Source organism: Scleropages formosus, chromosome 12 (assembly GCF_900964775.1).
Source record: "Scleropages formosus chromosome 12, fSclFor1.1, whole genome shotgun sequence".
Classification (NCBI taxonomy): Eukaryota; Metazoa; Chordata; class Actinopteri; order Osteoglossiformes; family Osteoglossidae; genus Scleropages; species Scleropages formosus.
The window spans coordinates 23,013,158-23,027,336 of record NC_041817.1 but is presented as its reverse complement, the minus strand read 5'-3'; the positions used below and the strand labels follow the sequence as shown (position 1 = coordinate 23,027,336).

The window sequence follows — 14,179 nt, the reverse complement described above, 5'->3', positions numbered from 1 at the left end:
TGAGTACAGCAACACTCCTGCTGGTGGACTTTACCTCTTATTCCATCAACTCAAGTAAACAATTTATAAGTCATCGTTCAGCACTCTATGGCTCATCAATCTACACTCTACATATCCTCTATAAACACACTACATTTATAAACAGTTGTATAAGGGAACCAACTGTTCTTTTCACAAGTCTAGCCCATCAGTCTAGGATCTTGAGGCTTGATGACCTGAATCGGAGGGAACTCTTCTGTCGACGTAAAAAATCAGCAGGAAATTACTTTCGACTCCATTTCTTTTATCCATTCCACAAGCAGACACCTGTGTTCAGTGGGAGCGCAATAGGGCCAGGCTGGGTCGTTCCGAGGGTGTGTGATGACTGAGACCCTGCTGTAAAACTCATTGTAGGAGCGATTACCTGCTTATCACAGCAAAGCCCATTAGCGGAGACAGAAACTGCAGAAGAATTACACGGCGGTGCGATTAACTGCCAGTGGAGATACAATCTAGTTTGATTCCATTTTGATAAGCAATTTGAGGCAGGAGACTCAGTGATGGAAATTGAATGGCTCCAAATTCCAACTAATAAAACACAATTACGCATGTAGTCCTGGAATAAACCTACAAATAAGCTTTGCCGTACAGGTGTAATGCCACACGCAAGCCATGACGCACAGGAACATGGTTGATGGGATCATGTTACTGGTTACACCCATCCAGAAGGCAGCCTTGTGAAGTACTATTGCCTTTACATTTTTATGTATTCGTTTAGCAGATCCAAAGCAATGTACACCTCAATGTAAACAAAGTGATTTCACAACAGAGAGACTTCATACTGGGGCCATTACCTGAGCATTGTCATAGAAGAGGACATCAGGGACCTTCATTTTCTCATCTGGGCTGTAGACAGGGACAGAGACTTGTCCAAGAGTCAGGACCCCATCTTTGATTTGGCCTGGAAGGACAAGGCTGAGATGAGGGATGGGACATGAGGGGGAGCAGTGCTTACACACCGCACCTTTCCCTCGCTGTATTAATAGTAAGTTTAATTTCATTCAGGAACGTAAACAGACAGAGTGCAGAGGAGGAAACGGAGCTCATTGGAGTGGGAGCACAGTGGGAAGAGTAGACGACGATAGCAGCAGGTCTACAGGGCCCCTGTTCTGATCTGCACAACTCCAACTACATATGTATAAATGTACAGTGGTTTATGCTCCAGAAATGTGTATACAGGAAAGGTGGGGGTTCGGCACAAGTCAGGAGGAGGACAGCAGACTCACAGCTGAGGTCCACCCCTTGCTGAGCCCTGGGGTCTTGCTCATCTTCAATGCCACAGGTGGACAGACTCTTCTGCAAGGCAGACCGAGCGAGGCTGGGCAGAAACCTGGACAGACATGGGATCGAAACACATCGGTCATGCTGCAGCCACTGACGATGCCAACAATACAGTGGGGAAAAAAAAAAAATCTAAATCTTATGATGAATCGAAAAGAGATGATTTAGAGGAGAGAAAGCTGCAGGGAACCGAGAGGCACCTAGACAGACAGGCTTTGTGCACGGCGTGGGCGACCTTCTCCTCGGGGTGGCGGGACAGACGGCGGCAGATCCTCAGGAGCTGTCTGGTGGACAGAGAAGAGGCCAGGGACTGCACCTGCAAGGAGACAGGCAAACCGCCTGAAACTGCTGCCTAAACAAACACATGCAGAGAAACACCCAAAACATTGTGGGTTCTTTAGTGCACCTGTTTTTACACAAATACCCATTAATAGCTAAGAACCACATTTTTTCATGTTACATTCTCTCATTTAGCTGATTCTTTCCTCCAAAGTAACTCACAATTTATTCATTTAACAGCAGAGTAATTTTCACTGTAACAACTTAGGGGAGGTACCTACTGCAAGAGGTGGGATTCAATCCTGCACCCTCTGGGTCCAAAGGCAGCAGCTCCGACCCCTATACCTCCTGCACCCCCTCTCTACCCCATTCATGTTTATGTTTACAGATGAGGTACAGATATTTATTTGACTGAGAAATGTCACACGAATGACCCCCTATTGCAGAACAGCATGAATAAGAGGCTTGGAAATGTGTCACACTACTTACTGTGGGGTCGCTGGTTTTTCTCAGGCTGTGTGTTAAGTGCAGCAACTGTTGGACGGCTTCTGCTGGAGTGTTTGGTGCCTGCACAAAACAGGTCGCAGTGAACTGCAGAAAAGCTGGGTCTCATCAACAGTTTGAGAGAGTGATGGTTACGCCAAGACCCACCAGGTGTGGAAATTCTACTCAGGCACCTGAGCCAGTATTTTTATAACACAGCTGGGGGTACTGGAGGGATCCACACTGGGGCAAGACTCACCATGGCCTGGATAATGGTGGTCTCCTCAGCCACGTCCAGGGGTTTCATGGTGTGGAACAGGAACATGGTGATGATCTCAGGGCTCAGCCACTGCTGGGAGCTGCTCCCGACCACAGGGGGCTCGGCTAGGGCAATGATGCGGAAGGCTGGATGGATGGGGAAGATGGACCTGGACGAAACAGGAATGCATCATGTTCTGTGCAGGAACTAAAGGGAAACCAGGAATGATCACTTGATCACAGGGATATTGACTAAATGTCTGAGGAGCCTGATAAATCCACAGTGGTACCCAATGTACCCAATCACATGCTGTCAGATGCAATTGCGTGCGAAGGCATCCCTAGCCACGGTCCTTCCTGTTCTCCACCGCAGCTCAGAGCAGTTGGTTGACATCGATGCGCCCACAGGTCCCTCAGCTTAATTTCCTCTGACATCTCCATGGCATGAAGAGCAGAGCCCAGCTCAAAACGGTGTCCCCTGACAGGATGTGCATTCCTGCTCGCCTACCAGTGTGCACGACCTCCACCAAGCTGGCCGACTCTCCGGACGTTGTCACACTGGAGCCTTGGGCCTACAGATGAGCAGCTGAGCTCGTCCAGTCATACGGAACAATATCACACAGCCACAGGTGCAAGAAGATCACAGTAAAATCAGCAGTAACCACAACACGATGCCAGCCATCCCAGCTTGAACATCTGAAGCGCAAGGAATGTTTTTCGGGAGCAGAGTCTTGAGAGAATGGCAGAGGGCATCCAGATGTGCACCACTGTCATTGTTCCTTTTTATTTGTTTAAAGGGCATTTTTTCCTTTGAAAGTTGCATTTTGGAAAGGCTGCCATTTCAGCTGTACTGTCTCAGCTGAAACTGGGGAAACTCACCAGGACACAACACCTTTTCACTTCATCTTTTCTTGTCACAGGTCCAGTACCTGAACCACTAGGTCACCCGCTGATCAGTACAGGGTGTACAGTACGACCTGATGTAACCGATAAGTAGTTTCCAACTGGAATGAAGGGGGGCTCTGCAAAAAGCCACTCTGAAACCACAGGACCGAACGCAAACCACGTCTCGGGGCAGGGAAATGGAGGAAGAGGAAGTGGTAAGTGGGTTTGTTTCAGACCCAGACGCTGTACCACAAACATCCGCACTTTCAGCTGAGGTGGGGAGACAGGAAGAGCCCAACCAGCGTTACTTGCTGCTCTCCCTCTCTGTCCTTTTCAACACATTTTCCCCCCTTTTCCTTTCGTCCTACAGAAACACCTTTGTTTGAGAGAGCTACAGGTCATGTACAGGATTCCAAAAAAGGAGCTTTATTTAGGTTATGCAACAGGATACGGCAAAAATGAACCAAGTCAACCTGAACTGCAGCTTCATCGGTAGGATGTGGTATAAATGGACTTAGAGGCATTCGGGGGTCACTTCTGAAAACAATGGTAGCCTTTGATTCTCAGAAGTTTAAAAAAAATGGAATATGGGTGCTCGGTTTATGCTAAAGGAGTCGCTGAAGTCTCGTGGAGTGTCCTTCTTAGCTTTTAATCGCTTCGCTGGCTCACTTTCTCAGAATCATATGATTGCTGTTCAATGGGTGTTCTAAGTAAGTGCACAATCTGCTGTTAGATCTTTTCGAATAAGGAGCTGCTGTGGGTCTCAGAGCGAGAGAAGATAAGCAGGAAAACTAACATGACGAACACTGCTGCACCACTGTGCCACCCTTTTAAATGCACCCTATGCCTATAAAACCAAACCTCTGCAGCAGCCAAGGTTTTCATCTCCCCCTGTTGTCCTGCTGTAATGGTTAATTATCATGGGAATTAAATGCATTAGTTTTTTTTTTTCCAGACAAAATGTCAGCCTACAAATAATCCCAATCTTTTAAAACGGCCCAAAGTGGTGTTTGACACTGAATGATCAACACTTCCATTTATCACTGGGATTTATTTCACTGGCCTGTCTGAAACTGCACCCATCCGTCTGACTGATGTAATTAAAACTCTTCAGACAGTACGGACTCACTGCCCAACCCATGTCACCGCTTGAAAAATGAGCTGTTACACCGATTCGCCTCACCCTGTCACAATGAGTAAGGGGTAAAACAAATGCACACTTTTAGTTTCGTTTAAGAACAAGCATCTATGGTGATAAGCAACATGGGCGTGGGCATCACCTGGTAGCTGTAGTAAATTAATCACCCTGTTTTACCTGTTTCATAATTGTGTTTGTACAGAATATGGAAAGGATCCAAAGGGTGACCACAGAATCTAAAAAGAGGGTAAGTCTGAAGAGCTGAAAGACATACTGAAATGGTCAGAAGACGATGCAATTTACAGCTTCCCCCCTACAACAGAATAAGTCTATTTTGTTCTGTGAAATCAGCCCTATTAGGTAGGAGACTTGCACCACCAACGGTCAAACCATTATTATTTCTTAGTGGGACAAAATAACGCTTTCGTGGACCTGCACCAAATACCAAACACCAGAATAAAGACATCAGATGCAAAAAATCATCATACCAGCATATCTGATCATATTGTCAGCAACAATTACTGCACAGCACCCACTTATTTGCTTTTCAAAGCTGTACAGCTCATGTAAAGTACATCGTTGCGAGAGTGAAATTTGGTATAGTGTAAAATGGTCAGCATAATCAATAAAAAGCTCAATATGAGCCTAAGGCCCATAATGTGAGCCAAAGCGTGACCATTTTCATGTACTGGAAAATGTAATTTTCGATACGTGCGACCCTCTTCTGTAACGGGTGAATATGGGGGATTTTTTCAAGCCATACAAAAACATACAAAATATGAAGATGCATCTGTTAAGGTTATACTTGCCTCATTTAACACTTACAGTTTTAAACAACCACAAATTAAGATCCAATCTTCGATTTGTGACCAGCAACACTTTCTTTGTAATAGGTTAAGTTTCTGATATATTTGAGCAGTTCTTACTGATATGAGGTCATGTGGAAGAACAATTTCAAGTAATAACAGCGTGGGGTTGAAGTGAGTATAGTGGACAGCCTGTCATTTCCACCCCCTCCCTGTTCTTCGCACACTGCGAAAACCTTCATGACCGCAGTTTCACACGCATAGAGAGGGCTAAATTCAGCTCTGCGCTATTGAAAAATGTGCTTTTTTAGACAATACTGACGCAGCGGATTGACTGAACATGGTGGTGATTTCATAGGCATCTCAAGTGGAATGACGCTGATTGAAGTCATCTAACAGCATGTTGGACAAGGTCTAAGAAGATGACGAGGTGAAGAGCCGAGAATCTGTGATGAGGTGTGATGAGCTGTGTGGTCCGGTTACCTTTGCTGCATCTCCTCATCGGAGAGCTGCAGCTCCTCCTTTAGGGTCTGGTACCGGTCCGACCTCAGCAGCCGAGTCCCGTCGTACAGAGCCAGTTCTCGGTCATGGATCAACCTAAAAGTCAGACAATCACACCACTGAGCAATAGCAAAATCAGTGGTCATAATTCCAGTTACTGCTGAGCACTACACCACTGTACAACTTTTCCTAGTTTTGCTCTTATTTTAATTTTTTCCATTGTCTTTCCCCCAGCTAGCAAATTAATATTTTTCAAATATAATTCATATTAATAAATAATTTTTTGTCTAGAAACCAATTACACAACACAAGTTCTTAGTTATGTTGATTTCTGAGTTGATTATGACCAGCTAAAGTTTACTGATTACTAAAATACCACTAGTTGTTATAGAGTGTCAGTTTTAGTTTGGTACTTTACAGCCATTGGGAGATTCTAGGAGGCACCAGAACATTCTACAAAGCATCAGATCCTAAAAGGTACTGGAATATTCGGTGCTTGGTCACTAGATTATGGCTTTATTTATACTATTGATCCAGGGTAATTTAGAGATAACAAACAAAGTTTTGCCACACAATAACCGGAAACCAGTGAGGGACACCAAGCGTATCTCGTTTCCAAAATGTCAGAAGACGGGTATTTTTCAAACTTCACACCGCTCAGGAGGATCTTTCGAGCTACCCCTCTGAGGGTGGCAATGGAGCCATTAGAAACACTAGGCCTGGCTGATGTGAACTTCGCTGACCTCCTCTGTTGATTGAAAATCTCAAGTCTCAAATCCACATCCATCGATCAGGTCCACTGACCTGGAGAGCACAGCCAGGGTACCCAGGTTGACCCTGTGTACGCCATCCAGTAGGACCAGCTTGCCCTCCTGTGCGGCGCTAACCAGCGGGGACGCCCTCCAAGCTGTGTCCCCATTGGGCAGGGTGTACCTCTGCTGGAGCAGGTCTCGGGCCGTCATGTCCTGTGGGTAAAGAATGACACCACTGTCACCGAGCACAGCCAACCGCCATTGCACCATGTGGCTGGCAACTATAGCCTTTTCCTTCAGACTGTTATTTATTCAGAACATTGATGGATTAAATTAGTGAGGCTTATAAAAGTTCTCCATCTTTGAAACCATTAATTAGTGCTATTACGTGGAAATAGTCGGGAATTCTACCCAAAAACTGCTGAAAGGGGCTGCGTGAAAGGAGAACTGCACTCGGTAGCAAATGAAAAAGTGCAGAAAGGATTTTCTGTGTTTAAGCGCTATTGAGAAGCTATTTCCCTATTCAGTCCTCCACAAAACACTACGTCAAAGTGATGCTGTTATTCCAGATTCACAAAAGAGGTTTGCATGACGGATTTGGCGCGCCACATTTGAAATTCCTCTTTTCTCAGAATACCGCGACCCTTGACTCCTGGTGGACAAAAATAGATGCAGCGTAGCACACCATGTCCTTCCCTTTCTGGCTCTGTGCTGATGGGGGTCTGATGAAGGAGCAGGGGCCATTTGGGCATTCCCCGCATTCCTCTATGCATCTCTCCCACATGCACACACCCGCTGTTTTACTACCTGGGCCACCACCACTATTTCCACTACATCCCCCTCACTGGCCCAGTCCAGAATCATTACAATCTGTCTCTGACGGGCTTCAAAACAACGCCTGGTGGTGATGAGACCCAGATGCTCTCGCTAGAACTGGGCCCAGCATCATTGCTGGTGCACAAGGGACGCAGTCGCTGAGGTACCATCAGACCACCGACTCAGTTGCTCATGGACACCTACAGTATGTTACACATTCGAAAGTCCCCTTAGACACCACTCATAGATTTCAACCACAGCACTGAAAGTCCAAAGTTAACTTCATAATATTAAGAAGGCTTAAAATCTGCACCCAAGACTCTTCAAATGTACTTTTTATTACTCTGTTGTACACTGCTTTGGGAAAATGAATCCTCTAAAGGAATCAATGTAAAATGTTGCCATCACCTTAGGTCTTTCAAAGAAGAAAAATATAATGACACTGTGTATAACAGGCCAACCAAAGGCAGACAGTATATTTTCAATGCTGAGTTCTCTCAGGAAAGAACATAAAAGCAATTAAAACAGCAGCAAGCGCACCACAATTTATGTGTTCTGACAACATTTATAATCTGTGTTAAGAGGCCTAGAGTTCAAATGCAGCAGAATTACACAGACAGTGCAAGGAGATCTAGCGCTGTAAACTGCACGTATAATCAAGGAGGAAAACACACAGACATGTAGAACTCGGAAGAAAATTTCTACTTATTTAGACAGTCTATTTAAGGAGAGACTTAAGTCTAAAAATAGTCTACTTCCATACAAAACAGGCATCATTCTTGCAGGACTGAGGAACTTCATGAAGTGTTTTTTTATTTTCACATCACACCAAACCTCCTAGCGCTCAGTCGTCGGGGAAGGAAGCGGGACAGAAGTCTGCACCAAGTTCAGCGAGGACCACCATTCCAACCTGAGCACTTGGCCAAACATCCCCCTTGTACACATGGAGTGCAAATGTGGTGCTATTACATCACAAGTGTCCACCCAGAACAGGGAACACTTCCTGTCAGCCAACTGGACTTCAGCCATCCCGAACATCATGGGTACATACTTCCGCACAAGACCCTTGTATCTGTTTCTACAAATGTTTTATCACACTTACGGTCCAATACTAACAAACCTCCTCGGTTACAATGTAGGTGCAACACAGCACTTCACAATTGAAATGATCTGAGTGTTTCTAGTTTTCAAATATGGTATGTTACAAAAAATCAAGGGTATAGAGTAAAAGTCTCTAATATCCATGAGTTACACAGAAGTAAAGAAAAAAAAGAAAATAGTCTTACAGAAAATATCGAAACCTCTCTTACACATAACCAGGTGAGATAAGGACAGTAAAACAAGCATGGGTCTTCTTACCTGGTACAGCATTATGGGCTCGATGTTGTACCCCAGTAAATTGGCAAACTCTTTGGCAATTACAGACTTGCCACAACCCTGGAAGATAACAAAGGAAAACTGGGATGCAGTTCTAAGTTGCATCACGTAAAAAATAACAGCTCCCTATCAGTTACAAACACTATTCTATCTTAGACTGGTAAAACTCTTTCTTCAACAAACACTGTGGTCAACCTTTGTGAAAGGAACCTATTCAGCACGTAAGTTTCTGTTCAATCTCACTTCAGGGCTAACTTGCTGAAATGTGAACTAAATACGTTTACGTTACTTCATTTAGCAGACATTTTTCTCCAAAGTGACTTCCGATGAACACTATGTAGTGTTATCAGCCCACGCCTTATTCACTCAAGGTGACTTACAGTGCTGTGTACACTACTTACACCAGGTCACTCTTCTATACATCAGTGAAACACACACTAGCACTCACACACTAGGGGTGAATCAGAGTCACCAATCTACCTGAACAGCATGTCTTTGGACTGTGGGAGGAAACTGGAGCACTCGGAGGAAACCCATGCAAACACGGGGAGAACGTGCAAACTCCACACAGACTGAGAGGGGATCGAACCCACGTCCTCTGGCAGCACCCAGGCGCTGTGAGACAGCAGCGTGCTACTCACTGTGCCACCATGCCGTCCGGCAAAATAGGTTGAAATAGGATGAATTTACACTGAATCTCCTGACAGTTCAGATGTTTCTTCAATCAATCTTGCAAACACTGGCTGTTTCATAAAATGATTAATCTGGAGTTGTCGCTGTTTTCTTGGAGGAAAACATGGATCATGGACTCATGCTGAAATGGAAAATTTCAGGGTGCCATACCTTGGCGCCGATCAAACACATGTCTTTCACCAAGTGGGACTGCATCATTTCAGCCAGAAGACGGGCATGGGTGGGGGTGCTCACGAACCCAGGACTGTAGGAGGGGGCACGAGGGGGCCGTCTTCCTGCCAGAACCTGCCGAAAGAACAGGAGGCCAGATATAACATTCCTTTTGACAAACCACATGAAAAAGTGAACAGATCCCAAATCAAACTGTTTTTTACATTCAGTTTTACATTTTGTACTGAACAAAAAACATGGCTTCATTTTGTTGATCTATGCAACCCTGCAATGGAACCTCACCTGGAAGGATACATGTCTGTCCAAGATGCGCAGTGTGATGGTTGCTCTTCCTTCCTGCGGCCCACTGAGGGGTTCCACGCTCACCACTTCGTTGGGAGGGGGACACTGTGCCGCATCAAGCAGCTCAAACCGCTGAGAGGGAAGAATAGGAGCTGTTCTCAACCTACCATAACTGACATTTTTAATGTCATGCAATGGCAGAGTAAACTCTAAGAAGCATGGGATCTCACACACCAACAGTGAAAAGAACAAAAGCCCACAGACAGATATCAGCTCAAACCCACAGCTCTGAAGCTGTGTGGAAAGAGTGCCTGCTTAGTCAGAGTGCCAGCATTTTTGGTCACTGAGAAGATGGTAGGATTTAATACTACAGGACTCGGTAACTCAAAACTGAAGACCGCGTCGCTCTGGGCTCATCTGATGGCTGAAGGGTGAACAAACAAACAAACAAGGAAGTGCCGCTGTGATCCGCTTACTCTCAGAACTCCATCCACCGCAGCTCGGCCCTCCTTGCCCAGCATGGCCTCGTAGGGGTACAACCGTTGAACCAGCTGTTGTGTGGACATCATGGGAAAGAGGTCCTGCAGGACGAGACACCAGATCACCATGCTATAGCTGTCCCTTGACCAGCAAAACCCATGAGAATGCAACTCTTCAAGAACTACTATCAAAATGAAAAAACAAAACCTCAGCAATTGCTGCCATTGAAACTCTGTTGTGCATGGTTTAATAGGGGACAAGTGGTCCAGTGGTTCCCTGGATGAGATATGCTGTTGAACCCTTGATAAAGGTACTGTACTTTGTCTGCACTGCTTCAGTACATATCTATTTATGCATGTAGCCCTAAGAAGTGTAAAAATCTATACTTTATGCAATGAATGAATTTCTGGAAAAAAATTAGGGCAAGTGACCTTCACAGACACCCACCAGGATTCTGACTGCCGAGGTCAGGTTGTCCACTGGGAAGTCAGGCAGACCCAGATTGGTAGACTCCTGTGAGCAGAGGGTTGTAGCAAAGGAGAGGAGCTGGGACACTCTAGGAGAGGAGGGGAAAGAGGTCAAATGCATACTAAAACAAAGGTCAAACTATAACATAATTAATAAAAAAAAGTTTACTGGTCCACACACACGTTAATAACCATTGTTCCTTTTCAGGCAGGAAACAAATATGAAAACGGGAGTATTTTCTTTTTACCTCTCCACTGACACTGCTGGCCCAGCATTGTAGAGAATTTCCAGCTGATCCTTTAAAAATAATAAAAAAAAGAACCTTAGTTCATTCACTCCTAGCTGACCTTGCAGAGGAGGTGACAGACAGAATGAGGGACACAGAGGCTGACCTTGAATGGAAGGTAGTAGATGTCTCTGGCCTGAAAACGAGAGCGCAGCGGAGGGTCGAGGGGGTTCCCTGTGTACCGCGGAACAGGAAGCCCCAGTGCAATGACGCGAAAGTCCTCGCTCACACGGACGATCTTCCAGGCATCTAGTTCCTCTTTAGTGTGTTCCTGGGGTGCAGATGACAATGACCGCTCACACTCTGATGAACATCGAGCGGTGCTTTTGAGAGACCTCAGCAAAGGCCCCGTCTGCAGCTAAGAACTCACCTCCAACAGCTTGTCGTAGCGCTGAGCTGCCATGAGGAAGCGCCCGTCCTCCAGCTGCATCTCCCTGTTCTCCAGCAGGTTGTTCAGCACCGGTAGGACATTGCGCTCTGCCTTTTCCAGCCCCTCCAGGATCAGAATCCGACCCTGCGTGGCAGCTCGCACTGCACACTGCAAGGGCAGGCAGCGGAGACATGCGGTCGAGATACAGGGCAGGGACACCAGACAAGGAAGGGAAGAAGAGATATAAGGCAGGGACAGAAAGTTGAGACAAACAGCAAAGACAGGAGATGGAAACACAGGGGAAGGAGCGGGACAGGAGATGGAGACACAAAACATGGCCTGTTAGCAATGAACGCCACTGACTCACTGGTCTCTGTCTGGTCTCCATTACACTTCATCGCGCACAATTGCCTCTGCTACTGAACAGCACTACCTGGGGCAAATTTCACCAAGTGGTTCAACCTGCTTAAACCACAAAAATTAGCAGACATGAACCAAAATCAGAATCCTCCAGCAGGAACAATCCAAAATGGGATTTCCTTCTAAAGAATAATGACTACACCGTTAGCTGGCTCACAGGTTTTCTTCTCCTCGATCAAACACTTCAAGAAACACTGGACAGAATAGACTGTACCAATAAACAGTGTTGTCACCCCCAAACTACCTATTAGCCAAAGGGAAACTAACTCTCAGCTTTCTTTTTCTACCCACATAACCTTCCTTTTCCATTTTAACTTAATCTTTGATTGGCCAAAAGCAAGACTTCAAATGTACTCTGTCACAGCAAGACAATCACGGGCGTGTAAAAATCAAACAGTGCTTGACGTCAGAGAGAGGAAATTCTTAACTACCCAAGCAACCGCAGCACAAGCTGCCATGTAATTAGGTTCGGGTTCACATGAAAATATAGGCCTGATTCTGTGGGAATAAACCCAATTAAACAACACCCAGATGTTCTAAAATTAGCTTGTGATATATTTTTATCATAGGCTCCGTAGCTGTGTCAAATGGAGGCGATGCAGGAGCGACAAGAACTTGCAAACGAGGATACACAGCCATGATGAACAGAACTCTGCAAGACACTGCTTCCACTGGACATTTACAGGAGACTGGCAGTAGGTCACAAAGTACAGGTTTTCCAAAGCTGCTGTAGGATACGGTGGGCGTCAGGAAACTGAACAGGAGAACAAGGACATCATCCAAAATAACTTTCCCTGCGAGTCTCTTACTCGTGGAACCAGTCGGAGCGAAACTGGATGGTGACCCATTTATCCTGGACACAAAACCACAAACCAGGTAGATGCTGATGTACTTAACCTGGCTGACCAACGCCATTTATGGTTCTCAGACTACTTCCACATGAGTCAACGAGAAGTGCTTAACGTTCTTGAACAAGCGCTACAGCTTTTCAGTTTGACACCGCCTAAAAGACTCATCAGCCGATGCACTGTTAGAGGAAACCTACGAGAAACACACCACGGCAACAGGGACATTTCAAATATATTATACACCCACATATTTATTAAGTGACATATTTATGTCTTTAACACCGAGTCTGGGCAAACATCAGACTGATTCAGAGCACCAGAGACCACTTCCATACAAGAAATGAATACAAATTTAATTAATGCCATTTAGAAATATAGCTGATTTGGAGCAGGAACATCATTAAAGCAGGTGCCAAAATTGCCCTCTTGACAAAGTATGGATGTAAAAGCTGAAAAATGCATTTCTACATGTGTAGAATACTTTCAGACACACTAGAAAAGGCTCTGGACCACTGGGACCCTGAACTGGACAAGTCGTTAGCAACAATGGATGGATGGATAATTATAACAAGTAAGAAACATTAGTGAATGTGCACCCACAATGTTAAATTCTTCACCGATGTAGCTCTTCAAGGCTGGCACACTATGCTGAAAAAGTAGGTCTTCAAATGAGCTCAGTTCCCATGGGAGTCAACCAGATGTCCTGCTTGATATAACCTCATAGCGATGCCTTCAGCAACCTGGACTGGGAGACAACCCTCCCCCAAGAGCATCTTACTACTCTTCATCCAATCATGTGACTCGTACAGCCAAAGGGTGACTAAACTCATACCAGCAAAGAAAAAGGTCACATAGCAGTGTAATTATTAAATATTACTCACTTGTCCAGTCAGCAATGCAAATTAAAGCAGTTTCCCTGTGTTTCCCTTAATGTCCGTAAATGTGTGCCCTGCTTCTGAGATATTTCTGGAGCAAAAAAAATTCCAAATAAGCAACGAAGGAAAATAACTCACATGCAGCTGAGCAAACCAACTGCCCTACACATGGATATCCTAGGCTATCCTTTCAAAAACATTCTTGCTTGGGGTTTCTGTAAGAGAGGGGTAAAGCGGACACCAAAGAGTCATACAAATCGGGAACAAACACAACCACGTACCCCTACAAGAATCCAAAGCAGCATTTTTAACCTGTGGGCAGGAAGGCATGGCAGTTAGAGCTGCTGCCTTGAACTCAAATGACCCAGGTTCAAATTCCTCCCCTCACTGTAGTACCTTACAGCAAGGCACTTAACCTGAATTGTTCCACTAAAAACACCCATGCCATACGAATGGGTAAGCCAGTGCATGTAGCTTAATGTTTTGATTGTTTTCGGAAAGAAGTGTCAGTGAAATGCATAACGTTATCGCCATTGTTGTGTAAAAAAAAAAAAAAGGCCTTGTCTTAACCATCCCTGATCACTTGTTGTTGTCGCTGAAACAAAGCCACTTCCTTTCATAAAATATCCATACCTCTGTGAAAACCACAGCTTAGAGAAAAATCCCTTCTA

At 45.2% G+C, this 14,179-nt stretch overlaps 1 protein-coding gene across 2 annotated transcripts in view; it reads right to left on the bottom strand.

The window, feature by feature from the left end:
• The window catches only part of vwa8 (von Willebrand factor A domain containing 8), a 61,009-nt gene that overhangs the window by 43,769 nt on the left and 3,061 nt on the right, over positions 1-14,179 (bottom strand). Inside the window, exons 5-19 of one of the 2 annotated variants that reach the window (XM_018745499.2) lie at positions 11,366-11,533; positions 11,102-11,266; positions 10,957-11,006; positions 10,689-10,797; positions 10,238-10,342; positions 9,762-9,893; positions 9,459-9,593; positions 8,598-8,675; positions 6,475-6,635; positions 5,653-5,766; positions 2,342-2,510; positions 2,089-2,166; positions 1,521-1,636; positions 1,266-1,369; positions 834-940 (exon numbers count right to left, since the gene is read on the bottom strand). In XM_018745499.2, coding sequence (XP_018601015.2) covers positions 834-940; positions 1,266-1,369; positions 1,521-1,636; positions 2,089-2,166; positions 2,342-2,510; positions 5,653-5,766; positions 6,475-6,635; positions 8,598-8,675; positions 9,459-9,593; positions 9,762-9,893; positions 10,238-10,342; positions 10,689-10,797; positions 10,957-11,006; positions 11,102-11,266; positions 11,366-11,533 — 1,791 coding nt within the window. The remainder of the gene's footprint in view (positions 1-833; positions 941-1,265; positions 1,370-1,520; positions 1,637-2,088; positions 2,167-2,341; positions 2,511-5,652; positions 5,767-6,474; positions 6,636-8,597; positions 8,676-9,458; positions 9,594-9,761; positions 9,894-10,237; positions 10,343-10,688; positions 10,798-10,956; positions 11,007-11,101; positions 11,267-11,365; positions 11,534-14,179) is intronic. The other variant, XM_018745507.2, reaches the window with a different exon arrangement.